This window comes from Anolis sagrei, chromosome 6, assembly GCF_037176765.1.
Source record: "Anolis sagrei isolate rAnoSag1 chromosome 6, rAnoSag1.mat, whole genome shotgun sequence".
Taxonomy (NCBI): domain Eukaryota; kingdom Metazoa; phylum Chordata; class Lepidosauria; order Squamata; family Dactyloidae; genus Anolis; species Anolis sagrei.
In genome coordinates, this window is record NC_090026.1 from 18,399,239 (window position 1) to 18,424,111 (window position 24,873).

General features: G+C 42.4%; 2 protein-coding genes across 2 annotated transcripts in view; one reads left to right on the forward strand and one right to left on the reverse strand.

Moving 5' to 3' along the window:
- The first annotated feature begins 2,627 nt into the window (after positions 1-2,627).
- On the forward strand, positions 2,628-18,637 carry IZUMO1 (izumo sperm-oocyte fusion 1). The gene is made up of 9 exons (XM_060783061.2): positions 2,628-2,859; positions 3,941-4,015; positions 6,813-6,896; positions 10,252-10,272; positions 13,188-13,268; positions 13,529-13,629; positions 16,192-16,342; positions 16,861-17,032; positions 18,454-18,637. Exons 1-9 carry the CDS (start codon positions 2,628-2,630, stop codon positions 18,635-18,637), a joined length of 1,101 nt encoding a protein of 366 aa, XP_060639044.2.
- Positions 18,638-18,907: 270 nt separating this feature from the next.
- LOC132777857 (myocardin-like) overlaps positions 18,908-24,873 on the reverse strand; it is a 36,308-nt gene continuing 30,342 nt past the window's right edge. Inside the window, exon 14 of the mRNA XM_060780370.2 lies at positions 18,908-22,968. Coding sequence (XP_060636353.2) covers positions 22,520-22,968 — 449 coding nt within the window. The 3' untranslated portion in view covers positions 18,908-22,519. The remainder of the gene's footprint in view (positions 22,969-24,873) is intronic.

Below are 24,873 nucleotides of genomic sequence, written 5' to 3' on the forward strand. Positions count from 1 at the left end.
AAATTTACCGTAACTGATAAATGTCCCAGGTTACTGATCCATCACAGCCTAAAATTCTTCTAGTCCCCGTGGAGATTATTCCAGTTTCACCACTCCTACAGAGTTCTGCTTTAAAACTGAAATTATTTCTTCCAGAACACTCACAAGGTCTTTGCCTGCTGAGTTTTCTGGCTTGCTTCTAAAAGAAACAGAACCAAATAATAATTCCATTTATTGTTCAGTTTTAGATTTCATGAAACGACACTCCCTCAGAGTTCTGCTTTTAAAATAAAATTATTTATTCCTACACCCTCACAAGGTCTTTGCCTGCTGAGCTTTCTGGCTTGCTTCTAAAAGAAACAGATCCAAACAATAATTCCATTTATTGTTCAGTTTTAGATTTACTGAAAAGACACAACTGGGCAAGTATTTCCTTGGAAAGAGAGTGGCATTGCTGTAGACCTTGACATCTCCATTGTTCAGAAGGTCTGCTTATAAACAAACTTGGTTTTTATATTCTCATGTTTTCATTCTGAAGCATCTGGTCAACAATTCCCTTCAAGGCTTAGTTCAGAGTTATTACCTATGAAACCCTATGTACCTAAATATTTCATAGAGCATTTTTTGTATAAATCCTCTTTCTTCATTTATCTTTTGATGACGCTTTAGAGCTCACCTAAACCGAATTCTCTAGAAACTAAGATGACTAAATTGAGACTGTTGAACGTTGGCCACTTCATGGGAAGACATTACTCAGTAGTAAAGAAAATAATGCTTGGAAAGATGGAGGGCAGTAGGAAAAGAGGAATACTATATTCCAGGCAGATAGATTCAGTCCTGAGTCTATAAGACCTGAGCTTTTGAGGATAGGCTGACTTGCAAGTCTCTTGTTTATAAGGTAACCATCAATCAAAGCTGAATTGAAAGTATCTGACAACAACAATGGTTAAATAGGTCTGTTATCCAACAAAAAACCAATAAACCAACAATAAATGCTGTTTTATTTCATGCCAATACCTTTGGTGGTTTACAGTAGAATAATAATAATAATAATAATAATAATAATAATAATAATTTCTTTTTATATTCCGCTCTATCTCCCCAAAGGGACACAGGGCAGATTCCAAGCATAAAAGGGAAACATTCAATGCCCAAACACAACAACAATACATCCATACTAATAAAATTTAAACAACCCAACATATACACTTGAATTATAACTTAACAACTAAAATTAAATTAAAAGAACACAGTCTGTTATAATAGACATAAGACAAAACATGAAACATTGAATGGAAACAATAATTTCGCTTATCCAAAATAAACAGGCCAGCAGAATGTTGGTTAAGCAAAAATGTTGGATAATAAGGAGGGATGAAGGAAAAGCCTATTAAATGTCAAATTATGTTATGATTTTAACAAATTAAGCAGCAAAACATCATGTATTACAACAAATCGACAGAAAAAGCAGTTCAATACATGATAGCGTTATGTAGTAATTACTGTATTTACGAATTTAGCATCAAAATATTGCAATGTATTGAAACAGGTGTGGATCCGGACGGGAGGCAGACTCCATTGGATAATATAGAATGTTGGATGAGCAAGTTTGGATAAGCGAGATTCTACTGTAGTTTGTTTTTAATCTTCTGGGTTGTTTTTTCATTGTAAAAATGGCTTTGCTGTTGATTTTCTTTGACTGTTTTGATGAACTCTGGTATAAAAATGTTTTGGAACAAATTCACATTGAGAGCAGTAACGGTTGGAGAACAGAAACACTGAGTTGCATCAGTTTGGACACAGAGGGGAGCAATGGATAGAAGAAAAATCTCATCATAAGACTAAGGGTTGAAGACACATAGCAATGTTTATATCCTAGTTATGAAAAAGACAATTGAAGGTTTGCAGCATCCAACAATGGTTCCTGTGCAAATTCCTAATAGGTGTTTTTATAGGCAAAAATAATATCTCACAGAATAGTTTACCACTTGGTTATCTTTTATAATTCCTACCAGTCTTGCTAGGAGCCCCCGGTGGCGCAATGAGTTGTTAAACCCTTACACCGGCAGGCCTACTGACCAAAAGGTCGGGGAGCAAGGTGAGCTTCCATCTATCAGCTCCAGCTTCCCATGCGGGGACATGAGAGAAGCCTCCCACAAGATGGTAAAATATCTGGGCGTACCCTAGACAACATCCTTGCAAACAAACAATTCTCTCACACCAGAAGTGACTTGCAGTTTCTCAAGTCACTCCTGACACGAGGGGAAAAAAACCCCAGTCTTGCTCCATCTTTTTCTGTATCTCTCTCATTTGTTAAAATGTTTTCATTACAGAAGACTTGTATACATCAGTATTCAGAAAATACATTATTTCCAGTGGATGACCTGAGAAATATTTGCGCGTAGTTGGATGCTAAGCTCTATATTGTCAGTCTTTGACCATTGTGAATGAAGGAGCAAATCTGCTTTAATATATATATCTGCTGCCAATCTCACCTTTTCCAAAGAATCCTTATAGCCAGTTGAGAACACTGGAAAACCTTCTAGTGATTCCAATTGATTGTAAGCGTGCAGGCTTTGTGATGTCATAGGTATGACATCACTTCTAGGCAGCCGAAGACCTCCCGCTGACAATCGCAACAGAAGGTGATGCCTTGGCAGGTATTTTGGCTAATAGTCCATATCATCACAGGATCCCAAGGCTGCCTGAAGTGCAGCAATGATGCCATGGCCATTAAGCAGGATTTTAGAAATCGCTTCCTGGCGAAGAAACTCCGTAAAGAGCCTGACCTAAAAAAAAAATTACAGCATCTTCTGGACAATGTCGTCGACGGCCTGTCACATACACAGATACATCCCAAAAAATACATGGCTATGATTGGTAGGTCTGCACCTGTTCCTAGAAGATTTCTGGATAGATTTTAATTGGTCTTGGAGTTTTAAGACAACACTTACCTTCCATCTAGACAACAATGCATTTTAAAGCTTTGATGGTGTTATTATACAACATATCTTCATGATGTGTATATACTAATATTAAATTGCATTCATTCTGTTGTGCTTTTGATTTACATTACAGGGGTCCAGTTTATAAATAAAAGTCAAGTACATATTTTTGATGCACCAGAAGCAGAAAAACCCCTATTTGGCAGTGACTACAAAATATAAAAATTAAGGCCTTCAATTCTATTGATTTGATGACAATTAACAAAAAATGTAATTGAAAGTATGCCGTGAGTCACATGGCATGAAGTGATACAGGTTGGAAGAAAGTTTAATAATGAAATAAGTAAATTAATAAACCATTTAACTGGTTTATTAACTTATTTTGAGGCTTTGATTTATACAAACTATAGTAAAATAATAAAATAAGTATAATAATAAATAACTATAGTAATAATAATAAAAAACCTGTCTGCTCGTGAAGTTCCTATTGATTGAGTTGCTGTGAGTTTTTCTGTGTTCATGGCCAAACAGCCCGAAAAACTCACAGCAACCCAGTGATTCTGGCCATCAACAATCCTATGAATTAAATTGACTTTGCAACTTTGATGTACAGAAACAAATTTTCCAAGTTCAAAGGAACAGAAACATTTTGTCTGACAATCAGAGGGGGTTGTCATGTACCTTAGGCTTTGGAAGAAAGTTTTTTTGCTGCCTTCCCCAATTTAGCACTTTTTATATGTGTTGGACTATAGAGTTCTTATCATCTCAAACTTCTTGGCTGTTCAAATATGCTGGCTGGGGATGATGGGAGCTTTTGGCATAATATACCCAGAGGTACTACTAAACATGTTCACAATGAAAATACAGTTCACAATTAACAGGATGTGGATGTGGATGTGAATTAGACTTGATATAAAGGAATTATAATAAATAGCTGTTGTTTTTTTAAAAAAAAGGTTTGCAAGAAGGGAGCTTCTTTCTCCTTTCTAACATTATACCCTCCTCCATTTGATCAGATGAACTCACACTTGGAAAAATTGCTGCTCACTTCAAACGTTTCGTCAACCGCATAACGGAAAATGACTTTAAAGGTAAGAAACATGTTAAAATGAATGACGCCAAATGGCCATGCAGAATACTGGAGATAATGGTTTCTCTTGAATGGTTGATGAAAAATTGTTGAATTCATAGCCAGGACAGTTATCAAGCAAAGGGTGCGCTATGTTTAGCTTTCCAAGGCATATCCCTCCAGGGTATGTCAGACTTTGCCCATCCAGTTAAGTCAATCATAGAATTAGGTAGATGGCGGGTACTCTTTCTCTTGCAAGCAAGTGGACAGTGCCATCTGGTGGTACTTGTGAAATAGTATACCACTATGTCTCTGTGCCTCCAAATAGTCACTTGTCCACTTATGACAGTCCCATGAATTTCATAGGGTTTTCTCAGGAAAGAAATACTCAAGCTTCCTCTTCTGAAACATTGCCAGCAGTACTTGGTATTCCTTGTCAGTCATCCATGCAAGCAATAATGAGCACTGACCCTGCTTAGCTTGCAAGATCAGACAGAATCTGTTGCTTTTAGAATATGTAAGCTAAATATTCCTATCGAAATACAGGCTTATCCAACCTTCATTCATGCAACATTCTGTATTATTCAATGCATTTTGCTCCCGCCCGGATCCATACCTGTTCAATACATTGCAATGTTTTAGTGGTAAATTTGTAAATACAGTAATTACTACATAATGTTACCATGTATTCAATGCTTTTTCTGTTGATTTGTTGTAAAACATGATGTTTCGGTGCTTAATTTGTAAAATCATAATGTAATTTGACATTTAATAGGCTTTTCCTTAATCCCTTCTTATTATCCAACATTTTTGCTTATCCAGCGTTCTGCCGGCCCACTTATGTTGGATAAGCGAGACTCTACTGTAGATGGAAATCTATTTGGGAGGCATTTCACTTTTGCATGTGCTTGCTCATAATAAGGTCCATGTTTTTAAAAACATGTACATTTTTAAAGTCTGTTAAAAATCTATATAAAAACGGTACCTTATTTAAACTACTAACAACATAAAGATATTATGATTCAAAATATTGAGACAAGAATTTTGTCTAATCAGTGTTCTACCCGCTACTTTATGTAACTTTCTATTTCAATGAAGAAATCTCTACGTTTTGCTCAAAATTTGATTTGTTTCTAAATAGTGCTAATGAACGTGCTGCTCATAGATGCAGGGATTAAAAAAACATATTCCTAATTTAAAAAATAGGAAAGAAAGTGGCCAAAGGAAGGGTCTTATGCCATCTCTCTTTCCTTCCTTGCCTTTTATGCTGGAACAAATTAATACCCTCCAAGTATCTAATCTGGCAGGTAAAACTCTCCTTTCAGCAGTGAGGAAAGGAGAGGAGGGGATGAAACCATGCCCTTCCTAAAAGGGAAAAGCAATTTGCTCTAGCCTCTCCCACTTTCTGTGTTCTCCCTCACTAGTAATTTTGCTGTCTCGAACACAGTTTATGCTTGGCCACATGGATCCTTGTTTTAATCTGTGAAATATTGAAGGGTATGACTATCCCTTGTATTTTCTCCCCTGCCTTGTATGAATTTCTAACCATGAGTGCTCTGTTATGATCTTTTACTAGGATCCACGATTGGGTGCACAAATCTGGACCATGGCAAGCATTTTCCCCCACCGGATTCATCTTCCTGGTAGCCACTTGGGCTTCATCACACTAGAGAAAAAATCCACGTAAAATCCAGTTTCTGCCTACTGCAGAATTCTGGGGTTTGTAGTTTAGGGAGGAGCCTTTAACAGCCTCACTAAACTACAAACCCCAGAATTCTGCAGGAGGCAGAAACCGGATTTTAAGTGGATTTTTTTCTCTAGTGTGATGGGTGTTCAGTATCCCAGCAAGCTTTATGCTAGGGCTTGGGACCCTTGCTTAATAGGATGGGCTTAGACTCAAGTGCTGTCTCCCCTATTGGTGGGGGGGCATCCCTTTACCACCTCAGTCCCCCTTCCATCAAAACATACCCAATTCAGCAGCCCCCAGTATCAAGACCTAGGTGTCTAGATTTCAGCCTTCCCTATCTCAATTTAAGAAAGGCTTCAAGGATATTGTCTACCTTGAAACAGGCTCCACGTTTCCACAATTATCTGAAAGGCAACTGGAAATGATGTGTTCTCCCCAAATGGCAGCAATGTGGAACTGGCAATGGGTCTGTGCAGCCATCTGGAACCTGAAGTATGCCCACTTCTGCTTTAAGACATCCCATTTTGCAGGAATAGGAGGAGCCTGGAGGGGGGAGTGGAGAAGTGTGGGGTTAGAACAGGTATGGGCAAACTAGTTGTTAGGAATTGTGGGAATTGAAGTCCAAAACACCTGGAGGGCCGAAGTTTGCCCATGCCTGGGTTAGAAGGCCAAAAGGCCTCTGGAATTTCCAGACATTAGGGTTCAAGTGAGGCACTCTTTTGGAGCTTATTCTTGGTGCCATGGCCCTGTTTTTGGCCTTCCTCCTGAGCCTGAACATTGCAGCTGACCCTCCAAGCAGCAATCTCAGAGGGTAGGAGGAGTATTCAGGACAGTTTCCACCAATCTAGTTGCATGCACCTTAATGTGGATTCAACTAGTTGAACTGAAAACTGTGTAGGGAGGAATTTGGCCCTTTAGGGAGTGAGAATAGTGGATAGTGACATTCTGCCCTGTACATTTGTTTGGAATTTGAGAATAAGGTCATTTTGTACTGGAATTCACAAGGATCAAATTCACAGGTGTTTTAATGCGATGTATTTGAAGATACTCTTTTAGAATAGCAGAAGAAAATTTAAATCTTGCGCTTCATCTTCGATGTCCCTCGGCCCTGACTCTCGCTTGCCCTTTGCAGATGAGCAGCTTTTTAATGAGGTGACGTGGGGCCTTCAGAAACTGGTAACTGCTTTTGAGCAGATAATGCCACAATTTACAAAATGTAAGTTGCATTTAATTATTTTTTAAAAGAAAAGTTTCCAGGTTTTAAGGAAACCCTTCCTAATCCTGTTAAATGTGAAAAGATAGACCATGGAGAAGAAAAGGTGTTTGTGATATGCGCAGAGAAGACACTCATTGTCATTCTTATTGCATGTATTCTGAAAACCTTTACTTTGAACCAGAGATGTGATGACTCGGTTTTAATGCTGAGAGTTAATAGCTTTAATTTCAACAAGCCTATGCTTTAGAACAGGGGTCCTCAAACCTTTTAAACCGGGGGCCAGTTTACTGTCCCTCAGACCGATGGAGGGCCGGATTATAGTTTTAAAAAAAATCAATTAAAAATTCCTATGCACATTGCACATATCTTATTTTGCTGTGTGGAAGGGCCCTTAGAGGGGGCTCTTTCTAGCCCTCTTTAGGCAGTAATTCCAGGAGCAGAGAATGGGAAATCTTCCTATTTCTAGTCTGAACAAAATCTGGCTACCAGTATTTTAAAAAACTCTAAAATCATAACTGTGAATAAAGAACAAGACTCAAACACAGGGGAACTCCAGACAAGAAACAATCAGGGCCAGCTAATCACCTCTCAACAAAGCATTCTCCCTGAAAACTGTCAGGCTATGAAATGGCAATCAAGGTGGCCAATTGAAACATTCATACCTACCTCCAACAGACAAGAGTTCTTTCTCCCACCCTGGATCTTTCACAATTTTCCTGGTTAAAGGTTTTCCTCTGACATGAAGTCCAGTCGTGTCTGACTCTGGGGTGTGATGCTCATCTGCATTTCTAAGTCGAAGGTCATGTGGCCGGCATGACTGCATGGAGCGCCGGGGCAGCCTCCCTTGGCTGGCTCACGCTGTCCATCGGGCCTGACGGATAGCGTGAGCCTGCCAAGGGAGGAGCAGCCCCGTGCGGCCTACTTGCGTGTAAAGCACCTCGCAAGGTGCTTTACACGCGAGTAGGCCATGCGGAGCAGCCGCCCTTGGCTGGCTCACACTGTCCATTGGGGCTGACGGATAGCATGAGCCAGCCAACGGAGGGGCACTGTGTGGGGGGGGGGGCGCTCCTCCTCCGTGGGCCAGATAAGGGCCCTTGGCGGGCCGGAAGTGGCCCGCGGGCCATAGTTTGGGGACCCCTGCTTTAGAACATGTGTGTCAAACTCAATGCCTGCGAACCAAATGCATCTCACCATGTCATTTTATATGGCCCTCCAGATGCTGGACTACAATTACTGTATTCCTCATCATTGGATATCATGACTAGAGCTGATGGTATTTGTGATGCAGTAACATCTGGAAAGCTGAAGTTTCTTTGGTTTAATCAGGATAGTGTGGATTGAATTTAGATACCAGGCTTGTGGATATGATGTCTGACTTTAAAATGTCCTTTAACCTTTTCCTCAACCTCAGAGCCAGAAGTGATGTTGAGTTGCAATTCCCATTATCCCTAGTCTGCCTGGCAGATAATCAAAAGTGATGTGAGTTGTTGCTCAATAATATTTGGTGACCCAAACGTGGTAAAAACTAAAAAGCATTGACCACTACGTAAGAAAATTATAGTTGGCCTGCTGTATCCACGGATTCGCTGTCCATGGGTTCAACTTTGAAAGCGACCATAAGGCTGATTTGGCCCTTGGCAAAAATGAGTATGACACCCTTGCCTTAGAATGTCTCATACCGATCTGTTGAGGTGGCTAGACCCCCTGTATCACAGTGCCTATAAGACTGAAGAGATAGGACTTAGTGGTATTATCAGGTAAAACCTCATGGTATTATAGGGTGTTTGTTCTTGAAACTCATAAAACTGAGTTCAGCCTGGAAGCATGACTAGGAAATTGGAGACAAAGAGGCCCCAGGAAAATGGAGAAAGATAGTCTCGGGAGGGGGTGTGTGCAAGTGTTTTGTGTTGCATTGGTGGGGAATTTTTAAATCAATTTGTCAACTGAGGAAGACGCTTTCTTGGACTAAAAATTCCCACTCTGAATATAATACTATTATAAGTGGTCAGAAGAAGTTCTAAATTATATAACAATAGAATTTGACAAAAGATATCCAGCCCCCCTGGTGGTACAGCGGGTTAAACCACTGAGCTGCTGAACTTGCTTGTTGGCAGTTTGGATCTGGGGAGCGAAGTGAGCTCCCTCTGTTAGGCCCAGCTTCTGCCAACCCAGCAGTTTGAAAGCATGCAGGTGTGAGTAGGTCAATAGGTTGCACTTCTGTGGAAAGGTAATTGTGCTCCATGCAGTCATGCCGGCCACATGACCTTGGAGGTGTCTATGGACAACGCTGGCTTTTCGGCTTAGAAATGGAGATGAGCACCAACCCTCAGAGTCTGACACAACTAGACTTAATGTCAGGGGAAAATCTTTACCTTTACCTTATCCAGACTCCTTTTGCAGAGTAACTAAAAGCTGGAGGAGGAATCTGAGATAGTTTAGGTGTTGGCCTATACTGTACCTTATATTGATACCTTCTGTTCTGTTGTGGGTATCGTGGCAGCATACTTACGTTCATCTGTTTTGGAGGAGCATGAGTTGAAGGGTTCCCATCTGCTTGTGGGATTCCCACAGGCATCCAGTTTGATCACTATGACCTTTTCAACACAGCTGTATAAAATCAGCATTGAACTGGATTATATAGCAGTGTGGACTCAGATAACCCAGTTCAAAGCAGATATTGTGGATTATCTGCCTTGATATTCTGGGTTATATGTCAGTGTGGAAGGGCACCCTTGAGAACAGAATGCTGGACGAATGTCTTTAGTTTGATCCAGCTGAACTTTTCTTATATTTTTATGGTCTTATAACAATAAAATTGTGGTCTTATAACAAGAAATTAAGAGCTCATTTTGTACCACAATCCAATCTAGTGGCATATTCTATTCAGATATTTATTTAAAACTAACACCTCTGGTTAGGTTCAAAAAGAGGGGGTGTAATAAGGATAAGTGCATATACCTAACTCCTTTTGAGGGATTTTGCTAATAATTGTACCTAATTATTTCCATGTAACTTCCCAAAATTCTGCTCTCTTGAAGGCTTGATAACGAACCCCCAGGTTGAAATCACAAAGCCAATCCCAACAAAATTGCTCAATTTTTTAAAAACCCATATTGTTTATACAAAGGTTTGCGTTCTACAGTGCAGGCCTGTTTGTATGCTGTGATCATAATAGTCACATTTCTCCCTGTTGGCCCCTAAATGGATGTTAAACGGATCAAACTGCTGGAAAAAAATGTAGCTGTAGAGGGCGGTTCAAATTTTTCTTATCAGGCAATCATAGCCTGATAATTGGTACTGAAGGTATGAAATCCCATGAATTCAAATGTCAAATGTTTCCTATTTCTTTTCACAGTGGTATGCAGCAATGAGTGTGGTGAGTATTAATTTGGCTGAAAAGAATGTCCTACCTGGTCAGGACTGGAGATTTTGTATGCCTGCTCTCTTCTACTTGGCACAATTTATTGAGTTTTGCCATATTCCGACCACAAAGATGAGGGAAAGAAAGCACCGTATATTCCGGCATATAAGACAACTGGGCCTATAAGACGACCCCCAACTTTTCCAGTTAAAATATAGAGTTTGGAATATATTCGCTGTATAAGACTACCCCTCTTCCAACGCACACCAAATAAAAATTTAAAAAGCATCAGATTTGATTTCAATATGGCAATTTTCCTATTATTGTACCTCCTTCTCTGCCTCTCAGATCTCGCACCTGCGCACCTGCCCACCATTTCACTGCAGTCTTCAGGAGCGAGATCTGAAAGGCAGAGGAGGAGGTATAGTAATAATATACAAGGGCGGGCCAGACAGATAAAATTGGTGTGTTTGTCTGGACCCAGAGCCACTATCTCTTTTTTCCATACCCCGGGTGCCCCAGACGCTTGCAGCTTGCAACACCGTCACTTACACCTTCCTGGTGAGGTGCCCCTTCACCTCACCATCGGGATGGCATTAAGTCCATGAATCCTGATGAATGGATTTTCTTCTACCGTACTTGTACTTGTACAGCTGGAGCCCCCGGTGGCGCAGTGGGTTAAAGCACTGAGCTGCTGAGCTTGTTGATCGAAAGGTCGCAGGTTCGATTCCGGGGAGCGGCGTGAGCTTCCGCTGTCAGCCCTAGCTTCTGCCAACCTAGCAGTTCGAAAACATGCAAATGTGAGTAGATCAATAGGTACCGCTCCGGTGGGAAGGTAACGGTGCTCCATGCAGTCATGCTGGCCACATGACCTTGGAGGTGTCTACAGACAACGCTGGCTCTTCGGCTTAGAAATGGAGATGAGCACCACACCCCAGAGTCAGACATGACTGGACTTAATGTCAGGGGACTACCTTTACCTTTACCTTTACTTGTACAGCGTTGCCCTTAATACTTTCATACAGTTGCTGCATACGGCAGGGACATGGCCATTGTCATTTTTGATCTTCCCCCACCATATGCGGCAACCACAGATTCTCCAATCTGATTGGAAGTTTCACCCACTCTATAAGACTACTCCTGCGTATAAGACTACTCCCGTGTATAAGACTACTCCCATGTATAAGACGACCCCTGACTTTTGAGAAGATTTTCTTGGGCTAAAAAGTAGTCTTATACACCAGAATATATGGTAGCATTTAGATGTATCCAGGAACACAAGCACAAACATAGTAGAAATTAGCTTTAGGCCCAAAATGTGTCCCATTCATGTTTTCATTTCGTTCTGTCCATTCAAATGGCATGAAATGGAAAGGACCCTCCTGAAATGAAAATGTAATTGACACGAAAGGCAAGTGGGGCCTGCTTTTCAGATGGATTGCATGAGGTCTGGCAGTGCCTTCAGCCGAGCACTAAGGAGCGCTCCTTACTCGACACTTGGTTGCAGGCAGCCTGGGTGCGTAGGCCAGAAAGCCTGCACTCGTAGGCCCAAAGCACCCAGGCCTACGGGTGCAGGCTTTGGGCCTAGGCACCCAGGTCTGGCAATGCCTTCAGCCGAGCACCGAGTAAGGAGCGCTCCTTACTTGACGCTTGGCTGCAGGCAGCCTGGGTGCGTAGGCCAGGAAGCCTGCACCCGTAGGCCTATGGGTGCAGGCTTTGGGCCTAGGCACCTGGGCCTGACAGGGCCTTCAGCCAAGCACTGAGTAAGGAGCACTCCTTACTTGATGCTTGGCTGCTGGCCGTCTGGGTGCGTAGGCCAGGAATCCTGGAGGTCAGATATTTGTTCTTCATTTTCGTTTTCATTATTGGGGGAGGGGGGACCTATAGGTCCAAAGCATTCGGCCTACGGGTGCAGGCTTTGGGCCCATGTACCTGGGCCTGACAGGGCCTTCAGCCAAACACTGAGTAAGGAGCGCTTCTTACTTGCCACTCGGCTTCAGGCCCTGCTAAGTCCGGGTGCGTAGGCCCAAAGTCTGCACCTGTATGCCCAGACGCTTTGGACCTACGGGTGAAGTCCCCCCTCTCCCAATAATGAAAACAAAAACAGAACAAATATCTGACCTCCCGATTTCGGGAGCCTCAGAGGAAAACGAATTGGGGGGTCCGCTGAAAGCCGAGACATGAAACGGATCAAGGGAAGTCCCAAATGCACATGACTCGTAGGGATGTTAAAAATATGTCAATTTCATTTTTGTTGCATATTTCAGATTCCCAGTGACATTGCTGTCCCACCTCAATTCTACATTGGATTGTGAGCTTCCCCCTTCCAGCTTCCAACAGAGAAACCTGTACATATTTTGGTTTCCTCAAATTATTCATCTTTGCATTTGATTAAAATGTGTTTGTGCACATTTTCTCCAATAATTGCACATTTCAGTCATACATATTTTTTTATTGAACTTTCAACATACACATAGGTTTTGTGTGCATGGCATTTCCTCTTTGAACCAAAATGCACTACAAGAATCAGATACATACAGACTTTAAGGGTAAAAATTGATTTGTTCTGTTGTTAGTCCTAGAAGCTACAGAATGGATTTTTTGTCATATAAAAATGAGAGCCCAGTGATTATATTTTCCATCCGTATATTCTGCCCAATTTTACGAACCTGTTTCCTTCTCTCTATATTTTAAAGCTAATAATAAATGTTGATCAAAGTCAGGGGCCGTGTGAGGTGAGGCATTTTGGGAGCTATAGTCCAATTAAAAAGTAAATTCTCCAAGCTCTGCTTTTGTGGCCATCTAATAGGGCAGACTATTTTCTCTTGCCTCATTCCATCTGCCTGTGCTCTTCCCCTCTGCACCCAGACATCTAGTATTCTTGTAAACTGAGCCGCACCATCCCAATTTCTGGTTCTTTTCCCCTACAGGTACATTGGTTTATTCCTTTATCAACTGCTTCTCCTGTAAAACACATACCTACACCTGCACCAAGGGCGTCTATTGTGGAGGTGAGACCTTGGACACCAGCAGCAAAATGGGCAAACTGTTCTGGGCTGGTGTAACAAGAAATGGGTCTGGGAAGAATGTGTGATATAAAGAATGAGGCCTTAAATCCAGGACTCTCAACTTGGCTGGGTGGGGACAAAAAAGAGTGAGTCCTGGATCCCATTTAAGATTTGATGTGATCTGATTTAAGATTTGACAGATCAGATTTAAGATAGCAGCTGATGAGGCCTGGCAGTGGAATAGCTCTTGATGGATTTTACAGAGAGGAGGTTGCAAGTCGAAATGGATGAAGATCTGATTCTGGACTGTGCTCTGAGGTGGCACAAAATATACCACGGTGTGAAGCAATATAGTTTCTTCCGGGTAAGCAGTGTTCCTGCTAACAATTAGACTTCTTCCTCACAAGCCCATCAGCTTTCCCTAAAGCTTCTGCCACTGCTTCAGTATGTTAATCAGGACACCCCTTCCAAGAATGGATATATTTATAACTGGTTACAGGAACATGCAGGAGTGAGCATATTACACTCATACTAAAGTAACCACTGGCTGTCAATCAGTTTCTGGGTAAAATAATAATAATAATAATAATAATAATAATAATAATAATACTTTATTTATATCCTGCTCTATCACCCCGGAGGGTCTCGGGGAGGATTCCAAACAGAAAAGGCAACATTCAATGCCCAAATACAACAACAATACATCCATACTAACAAAATTTAACAACCCAACATATAAACACTAATTATGACTTAACAATTAAAATTAAATAACAAACACAGCCTGTTATAACAAGCATAAGACAAAACATCTGACATCAAACAGAAGCATCGATTTCTCAGTTCCTAGGGGCAAATAGAATGGTCATTGCTCAAGATATCTGTTGAGAGGGTGGGACGAGCAGGGCACAGATTCGGATGGTAGCTATTAATCAGAGGTATAATGATTAATATAATTAACCCACTGCCCCCGGTGGCACAGTGGGTTAAAGCCCTGTGCTGGCAGGATTGAAGACCGACAGGTCGCAGGTTCGAATCCGGGGAGAGGCAGATGAGCTCCCTCTATCAGCTCCAGCTCCTCATGCGGGGACATGAGAGAAGCCTCCCACAAGGATGATAAAAACATAAAATTATCCGGGCGTCCCTTGGGCAACGTCCTTGCAGACGGCCAATTCTCTCACAACAGGAGTGACTCCTGACACGACAAAAAAAAAAAAAAAAAAGAGGTATAATGGTAGTATTACAAACTACTACTTTTCCTCGTAAGCCAGTGAGCAAAGGTACGTCTTCAGTTGTTTCTTGAAAGCAGGGAGCATGGGGACATAACTCCTTAGGAAGGGAGTTTCAGAGGTGGGGGGCAGCCACGGAGAAGGCCCTTTCTCTTGTTCCCACCAGCCATGCTTGGGATGGGGTGAGACTGAGAGGAAGGCCTCCTTTGATGGCCGCAGTGTCCAAGTTGATCTATAGTGGGAGATGCAGTTTGTCAAATAGTCTGTACAAAGTGTTGGTTTAAACCTTTAAAGTCCTACATGGTTTGGCTCCCGATTACCTACAGGTCTGCCTTCTCCCGTATAATCCACCCTGAACACTGAGGTCCTCTAGGGAGTAGCTATTCCAACCAGCCAGAATCCAGCTGGCAACCATCACCTAGAGGACCTTTTTGTCAACCACTCCAAAACTGTGGAATGACCTGCTAGATGAGCTCCCACAGCTAAATGAGCTGTCAGAATTTAGAACATATCTAAACATCTATCTCTTCCGGCAGGCCTGCCCAGTCAGTTTTAATCATAAATTTTCGACTCACACCTTGTGTTTTAATCTTTGTTCTGTTATTTTAGTATGTTTTTATAGAAATGCGTTTTAATATGTGTATTTTATAGAATGTTTAAAATAAGAAATAAAAATATTATGGGTTGCTGTACGTTTTTCGGGCTGTATGGCCATGTTCCAGAAGCATTCTGTCCTGATTTTTCACCTGCATCTTTGGCAGGCATCCTTAGAGGTTGTGAGGTCAATGAGGATTCCTGCCATAGATACAGATGAAACGTTAGGAGAGAATGTTTCTGGAACATGGCCATACAGCCCGAAAAACTTACAGCAACCCAGTGATTCCAGTTGTGAAAGCCTTCGACAATAAAATTATTATGATTATGGTTATTTACATTTCAATCGTCTCCATTCTCTGCAGAGCTTAGAATGGCATTCATCATTATCCTCAGTTGGCCCAGAGTCAGCAAGGGCACCTCATATCTGCATTGGGATTTGAAACCAAATTGTCCTGGGGATTTGTTCAAAATACGAGCTATTGGGTGCTTTCATTAGGCAGGGTGAGGTGGTGTCTTCAGGCAGCAGATTTGAAATGACAGCAAAGTCTTGCTTAATTTCTATTGATGAACTGCTATGAGGGGAATTTTACTCCTGGGGGAGTACTTGTGGGGAATTTCTATCAAGGTGAGGCTATAAGGACAAAATTATTTTTTATCTTCACCTGGAAATTATGCACTTTGAAGTAAATGTCATCATGGGGGGACACTTTAGCTAATAAAATGTCTTAAGCTCATCCTGTGGGTTCAAGTGTGTACCTTATGATGGTGAGTAGAAAGCTAGTGTGAGGTAGTGATTTGAGCACTGCATTACAACTTTCAAGAACAGCGTTTCAATCCCCACTCAGCCATAGAAACCCACTTTCTCAGCCTCAGCGGAAAGCAACTTCCCCTCTTAACAAATCTTGCCAAGAAACCTCAGTGATAGGTCTACTTTGGGCTCACCATAAGTTAGAAATCATCTCAAGACATATAGCAATGTTATGATGGGCAGATGGTAAATGAAGATAATACCCTTGGGATCCTGTGTGTGGAAAAATGTAGGTATGGAACAGTGTCTCCCTGGATAGCACTGTTCCATTTCAGCCTTGACCTTTCCTCAGATGGTGAATGGCAAACCAGAACTAATGGCAAGTGGCGCAGATTCCTTTCTGGTGAAGAAAGAGATGAATCATAATGACACAGGCAGATACCGGTGTGAAATGCTGGATCCAAAGGGACGTCCTGCCAGCCGACTTGACTTCCAAGTAATAGGTGAGTGCTCTGGCTGTGGACTGAGGAGCATCTCAGAATGCTTTATTCTCATGTGTTTCTCCCAACACTCACATGTGCGGAGAAGCATCTCCCAAGATGACAGCCAGCTGCTACAACATCCACATGAACCACCTAAAGCAGGGATGGGGAATGTCCAGATCATGGATGTTGCAGATCTGAAGACAAAGAAAGCTTTTCTTTGTTCATATGGTCTTTTGCGTGAAGCCAACCTGGTAGTACACAATAACAATAAGAAGGAATATTTGTAAAATAGTTTTGAAAAGGGTTTTAGCTGATCAGTTAAGATCGAAGATGAAAAATAAATTTGTTATCTTCCACTGTAGGAATAGGAGGCACAATTTATTTTTCCTATCTAGAGTTCGGAAGTTAATTTTTCAAAACGAATGACTTCCAGTATCCTCTAGCCACTGTGATCACTGCATGTGTGTATGCAGCTTTCCAAAGGTCTGTTCCTAGTTGCACATCTTATTCTATCCCTTTGTTCTTCCTGCCTTCAGTACTGACTCCAGTTGGGAAGACCACCTGGTTCACGCGGCCACATCTAACTCCGTTGGAAGGCCCCTTTGCCTTAGGGGTCTCCTCCAGAGAACCACCTCCCCAAGAAGACTGGACAGCTTGGATTGTGATTGCGGTCACAGGAGGGCTGCTTTCCTTGGTTGTTATTGCCTTGTGAGTCTCACCATTATCTCACACTTGCAGCCCCATCCTTCTTTTCTATGACATACTAATTTGATATCAATGTAGCATCCAAAACCATCCCTCCTCAAAAAGTGTGCTCTAGATGAATTAGTAATTCTCCTTTTTCCATTTCATATTCCTGCTCATCTTTGTTCAAAAAATTGCATAGGTAAGAGCATGATGCTTCTTTGAGAGAAAAGCAAGAGAAAAAGAAAGTAAATAAATAAGTAAGAGTGGCTTTGGGAGTTGGTGGAATGTGATTTGGAAAAGTTCCATTTGAGGTAGAGGAAGGTTAAGTATCTACACACCATCTGCTCCTTCTTTGCCCTGAATGATAGCCTCCTGTCCCCCATATTAAAAAAAAAAAAAGCAGCCAAGAATGCAAGCAGGCCTCAGATTATGTAAGATTGGAATAATGTTGTATGGACAAGCAGGCAGAGGCACCTGCGGCAAATGTAGGGAGCCACAACACAGTTAGAATCTCAGTATTTAGCAGGCTCAACCATAGAATCATAGAGTTGGAGACCTCATGGGCCATCCAGTCCAACCCCCTGCCAAGAAGCAGGAAAATTGCATACAAAGCACCTCCGACAGATGGCCATACAACCTTTGTTTAAAAGCCTCCAAAAAAGGAGCCTCCACCACACTCCAGGGCAGAGAGTTCCACTGCCGAGCAGCTCTCACACTCAGGAAGTTCTTCCTAATATTCAGATGGAATCTCCTTTATTGTAGTTTGAAGCCATTGTTCCGCGTCCTAGTCTCTAAGGCAGCAGAAACAAGGTTGCTCCCTCCTTTCTATGACTTCCCCTCACATATTTATACATGGCCCTCATCATGTCTCCTCTCAGCCTTCTCTCCTTCAGGCTAAACATGCCCGACTCTTTAAGCCGCTTCTCATAGGACTTGTTCTCCAGACCCTTGATCATTTTAGTTGCCCTCCTCTGGACACATTCCAGTTTGTCAACATCTCCCTTCAATTGCGGTGCCCAGAATTGGACACAGTATTCCAGATGTGGTCTAACCAAGGCAGAATAGAGGGGTAGCATGACTTCCTTGGATCTAGACACTATACTCCTATTGATGCAGGCCAAAATCCCATTGGCTTTTTTTGCCACCGCATGACATTGTTGGGTCATGTTTAACTTGTTGTCCATGAGGACTCCAAGATCTTTTTCACACGTACTGCTCTCGAGCCATGCGTCCCCTATTCTGTATCCATGAAGTTAGTTATATAATCCTTGCCATTGGTTTGCATGAATAAAGTTGTTCATACAATGCAAGAGTAACTCTCAGAAGTCAGGGTATCGTTAGTAGACCAGGCAAAGAAGATAGTGTTCTCCGAAGCTAAAATAGTTGCAATCTGTTGCTTTAGATTTCACCTTCTCCTCTGCTTAACCCCCCTCCCTTTACAGCGTGCTTTATTATCGTCGTAAGAACAAGAAAGATGAGAAGGAGCAGGAACAGGAGGAGGAAGGAGAAAATGAAGAAAAGGGAGAGGACGAAGAAAAGGGAGAGAACGAAGAAAAAGGAGAGAATGAAGGAAAGGGAGAGAATGAAGAAAAGGGAGAGAATGAAGAAAGTGAGAGTGAGTCTTGAGTTGGTGGAAATGAGAAGCTTCTTCCATATTCAAGGTTCATTTATGTCAGATCCTTATATTGTACTTGCCCTTTGAATTCATTTATTTATTAATATATAAAGACAGTGGGTATATTTTACTAAATAAAGACTTTGGGAGATAATTATGTTTGGCTTCTCAGGTGGCTTTAGGCTTATTGGATATTTTTTTCCATACAGGGCCTCAGATATTGCTTGAATCTACCTAAGTTAGTTTCACAAGGGAGTAAACAAACAGAACAACATAACAGAGGCAGTGAGAAATGATGTTTATTTTGAGAGTGAGAGCAGAGATTGAAAAGTTTGGCATGTACCTCTCTGAACGTATGGGTGTTGAAAGCATGACAGAACTTAGAAGTATTACAAGTCCCAGAATCCCCTAGCCCAGTGGTGTCAAACTTGTGGCCCTTCCGGTTTTTTGGACTTCAGCTCCCAAAATTCTTGGCCGTTGGAGAAGTTGGCTATGCTTCTAGATGTTGGAGTCTGAAATAACTGGAGGGCCACAGGTTTGACACAGCCCTAGCCAGTAATTGCCATTGTCTATGCTGGCAGAAGGATTATGAAAGGCATTATCTAACTTTTCCAAACTGTAGTACAAGGCACATTGTTGTTTTTTCCTTTTTTTCATGTCAGGAGTGACTTGAGAAACTGCAAGTCGCTTCTGGTGTAAGAGAATTGGCTGTCTGCAAGGATATTGCCCAGGAGATGCCCAGATGTTTTGATGTTTTACCATCCTTGTGGGAGGCTTCTCTCATGTCCCCGCATGGAGAGCTGGAGCTGACAGAGGAGCTCATCTGCCTCTCCCTAGATTCGAACCGTGACCTGTCGGTCTTCAGTCCTACCAGCACACGGGGGCTCCGTTTTTTCCTATGAGGTCTATTTTGTGGGCTTTTCCGACAGCAGGCCCTTGCTTGCGCAAAACAAAGTTGAAACAAGCAATATATGTGTTAAATGCTACTATATCCTTTGGCCAGTTCATCAACATCAGGGAGTCCAAAGAAAAAGGCCACAAATAAAGAACTCATGTGGTCTGCTAACCGTTAGGCTACAAGAGTTGGGCACAAAGTTGTAATTCTCCAAGGTAGTGGAGAGATGCATTTACCCTCAAACAATAGCAGTTGCTTGTTCTTATACTGTCCATCTTCATAAGGTGACAACATGTAAGGCAAAATATAACATAGCCAATGTACTTTACACCTGAAGCAGCTGCTGAAGTGAGTTAACTTTGAAGGTAAGTGCAGCCAGTACATAAAAACAGGAGCAGCATACCCTTTTATCCATGTGAGGTCGACTCTACTTCTATCTTTTGTTCTTCAAATAAAAGGCTTACAGCTATCATAGGAATTTTAAAAATCATCCCCGTTTGGACCCATGCTTTTTCTGCTTGCTTACATGTATAAGTTATACAAGTTATACAAAAGAGGGCTTTAATGATGATAAGGCATCTGGCTAATTATATTGAGCAATTTAAAAGAAACATTTCGTTGTGTTAAAACTGAAAAATTGCTCTGTGGTTGTGAGGGAGAGATGGTTATGTCACAGCCCCCCTCCTGCTTTAAAAAAATTGCTATTTCTTTAGCTTGGCCCTCAAGAGCTTATGTACAACGTAAAAAGGGTATGCTCTCTGCAATACGCAGGATTCTCTTACTCTTCACTGCTTTTATTTTTCAAAGCACAGGCATAAGTGCACCTTATGAGCATATGTATGGTTCAAATTTTATTTGCCTTGTGCCACTTTTAACTGCCACCTTTCCTCCTACCAATTGCTGCCATTGCTAGGCAAATAATTCTGAAAAATGTAGTTTGATGATATTTCTCTATTAGTTTGCCCAACAGAAAAGAGGAGACAATAGCTGGCACTGTGATAGTGATATATGCATATTGGGCTAATTATTTGTCATAATGCAACAGATATTCTGCTGGCAACACCGGAAGCAAAATTGTGCATGCATTAACGTGCATGCAGAACTGCTATGCTATGTTGTGCCATAGACCACCACCTCCTCAACAGTCTCTTGACATCCATTCTCTGCTTTGTGGGGAAAAGGAAGGACTGTAGAAGCATCTGGCTATTATCCTGTAGCCAGATGAGCAATTATTACAATTGCACTGAGAGGACTCAGTGAATCCGAATGCTGGTGTCTTCATTTCGCATCTGGCTAAAGGGACACAGCCAGATGCTTCTGTGATCCTGCCCGCTCCCCATGAATTAGCAAATAGCCACCCAGGGGGCTTCAGAGACTGTTATGTATGTTTGAAAAGGTGATTTGGAAAGGAATACAACTCCAAAAATGGGCTTACATAAGCATGCATTTATTTTACCTGCATGTATGCCCCTAACAGGATGCCAGCCAATCTGATCTGTAGATGTTTAATTTCAACTCCATGGTTCCTTACTTTGCTAGTGTTGATGGAAGATGCAATCCCACAATACATGTGGAAGGCCATATATTCCCCACCCCTCATCCCAAACTACGACAGAACTACAATTCCCAGGAATTCTAGTGACAATGGAATGACTGTCCTTAAACCAGATTAAGTCTTTGGTTAGCAAGGCTCTTAAATATCTACATAACATGATCCGTGACCACAACTGTGCCCTGATATTTCCTGAACCAAGTGTTTGGGATTTTCCAGCAGCCTTTGGTTACTGGAACATGACACACCATCAGCATCTCTCTGCAAATGTGCCCGTCTCTCTTTCCAGCCACCTTAGGGAGCTGGCCTGCCCCTCTACCCCAAGCCCAAAGAATGTTTTTAAAGCTCTCAGTATGCTTACGTTCCCTCAACATTTTAACATCAAGTAAAAATGGAAAAGCTAAGAGAATGACATGATCTGATGAAGGTGGCACCTGTTCTTCCAGCTGTTAAAAATATTGTTCAGTCCCCAACACAGAAGGTCATCTTTATCTTCATTTTCATAAAGACATGAGGTTCCTCCTGCTGGTTCACTCCATTTTGGTTGGGCATTGGAAATTATAGCTTCTGCCTCACTACAAAGGGCTGAGACTCCAGAATCCAAATTATTTGAAGAATTGGCACTTCCCTTCCAAATGAAACAAAATGGGATATCCCAAACAAGGTAAAATATGTGCTTCTCAATCATAGTGCATATAAATCAGTGGGACAGTCCAGGTGTATACAGAGCTATTATCCCTCATGTTTCTATGAAGCCAGCATGGTGTCTTGAAGATCCTATTATCTTGGACCACAGCATTTCCCATTCTGTTAATGACTTCTAGAGTTGATATGAGGCAGATATTGAAATATACCAAGATGACAAGCAGAAGTGACAAAATCCATATGCCAAAATGTTAATGCAAGATTATCATCAACATCATTAAGAACCCAGATGTCAGCAATTTGGTTCCTGCCAAGGTGGCATCCAAAGTTGTCAAGAATGCAAACATTAGTGATTTTGTTCCAGGCAAGATAGCATCCAAAATGGATGCTATTCCAAATTACTTGTTCCATGATGAATCAGAAATTGGTGACTTAGAAAAAAACATGTCTGGATAAATTCCAAACCAGGATTTATCGCTCTTGAGCTGTCTCACTGATTTCCAGTCTTCCTGGCTTCTTCTATCTCTAGATGGATGGAAGTAAGGCTTCTTTCTGGGATTGCCTGGCCTTCATGAAGAGGTATAGCACTGACACAACCAAACATCAGTGGTTTCATTTTTTCCAAGGGAGCAACTGGATGTAGAAACAAGACCATCTATGATGAAACTTGGTGTTGACCACTCAAACACTGTTGCTGTTGCCCATTCAAGATGGAATTCAGTGCTACTATGACTTTAAAGGATATAAGAGGGATTCTCCCCCTTTTCCTTCAAGGCTTGGGGACCAGATGGACCACTCCTATTACCACTGCTCCACCATTAAATCTATCATGTGGTTGACGCCGAGGTCAGACGAATCAAAAAAGTCTGTGCAGAAAATACTGCCACCGACAGGGCTGGTAGATCCCAAACCTGATGCAGAGCCTGTGGTCAAGGCCTCTAGCCAGTCGACAGGGTCAAATCCAGCACGGGTCCCATTCCCTTGCCAAGTGTCTGGGGGAGATGGAGGCATCTCCAGAGAGTCAGGGGAGAAAACAGAGGACAGGGAGTCCAGTGATGCAGATGAGGAGGAGGCTGTTGACAGGAAGTCATAGGGTCCAGGGAAATCAAAGATGGCAGAGGTCACCAAAGGAAGGTCACTGCTGGGCCGGGCTTTCTTTGGTGGTGATGCTTCTTGGTGGGCAAGAGGAGATAGGTTAACCCGATCATCAGGGACTTCCTGGGTCAAGGCATGTGTCTGAAGAAGGTTGTCTAAAAAGAGAGGAAAATACATACATTTATTTATTTATTTATTTCTATTACTTCTACCCTGCCCTTCTCACCCCCGAGGGGGGACTCAGGGCGGCTTACAAAGAAGGCATAATTCGATGCCTATGTCAAATATACATGCATACAAAACAGCAATTAAACAATTAACAGGTTAAAATCATCAGTACATAACACAATCAGTAAACTAATCTCATGCTCAGTGTTCAGAGTTCCATAAATCCATTCCGTTCAGTCAATTCCTGTCCATCATCAAGGTCCTTCCTCTAGCTGCCAGAACGTCCAAATGCCTGGTCCCACATTCAAGTTTTCAATTTTTTTCTAAATGAAAAGAGGGAAGTCGCCAATCTAATCTCCCCGGGGAGTGAATTCCACAGGTGAGGGGCCATCACCGAGAAGGCCCTGCTCCTCGTCCCCGCCAGCCTCACTTGTGATAGAGGCGGGGTCGAGAGCAGGGACTCCCCAGAAGATCTTAGACTCCGAGGTGGGACGTAGAGGGAGATCCGTTCGGACAGATACACTGGGCCGGAACCGTATCGGGTTTTGTAGGTCAAAACCAGCACTTTGAATTGTGCTCGGAATTGGATTGGCAGCCAGTGGAGCTGACATAACAGGGAGGTGGTATGCTCCCTGTATGCCGCTCCGGTGAGCAATCTGGCTGCCTCCCACTGGACTAGTTGGAGTTTCTGAGCAGTCTTCAAAAGCAACCCCACGTAGAGTGCGTTGCAGTAATCTAATCGGGATGTAACAAGAGTGTGGACCACCGTGGCCAGATCCGACTTCCCAAGGTATGGGTGCAGCTGGCGCACAAGTTTTAATTGTGCGAAAGCTCTCCCGGCCACCACTGAGACCTGGGGTTCCAGGCTCAGCGATGAGTCCAGGATCACTCCCGAGCTGCGAACCTGCGTCTTCAGGGGGAGTGTAACCCCGTCTAACACAGGCTGTAACCCTATGCCCTGTTCGGCCTTACGACTGACCAGTAGGACCTCTGTCTTGTCTGGATTCAATTTCAATTTGTTAGCCCTCATCCAGTCCGAAACAGCAGCCAAGCACCGGTTCAAGTTCTGTACAGCCTCCTTGGTGACAGGTGCTTATTATAGCAGTAAAACTACTCAACCCTCCTACCCCAGATCTCATTTGAATCAAGGCTCAAAAAAAGCTGAGACTCATTACCTGTTTGCTGGATGTGAGAACTAGTGACAGCTTAGCACTTGATCATGAGTGGAGTACCAGTGTAGTGCCACCTTCTGACACCTAAGCTATAGGCATAAGCATCAAGTGGTGCACAGAGGTGATCAGAGGCACTGTACTTTTAGAGCTGGCCCTAGCTAGCCTTAGTTTACAATCACCCTCTGTATTTAAAGGCAAGCTGCAGCAAGTACTGCAAGCAATGTGGGATATGTCTTGTAAAAGACATCCTGACCTGCTGTGAAACCTTGGCTTTGATCCTTGCGATTTCAAGCCATTATTTCTCACAGCTATTTGCTTAGTTCCACCTGGCCTCTTACAAACTTTATCAGTTTCCTGACCTCCAAACTCTTGATTTATGATAACTGCATCTTATTCTTCAACAGAAGATTATTTATGACAGCCTGTTTCTCACCACTGGGTAACCAACAACCATATCTTACCACCCATCTGGGTTTAGGGACTATGTTGTGAGTAAAGATAATCTAATTCTGGAGGAGGCTTGATACCTATGAGATCACACTTTAGAACAGGGAGGAGAAGTGCAGGCATTTGACTTTTGGAAAGCAATTTCCATCAGCTGTACCCAGGATGGCTTAGAAGCAGTAAGGGATGATTAGATTTGTAGTCCAGTAACTTCTCACATCTTTCTCAGCTCTGCTTTAGAAACATTGAGTCATGCATATCTGTGCGTTTGTGATC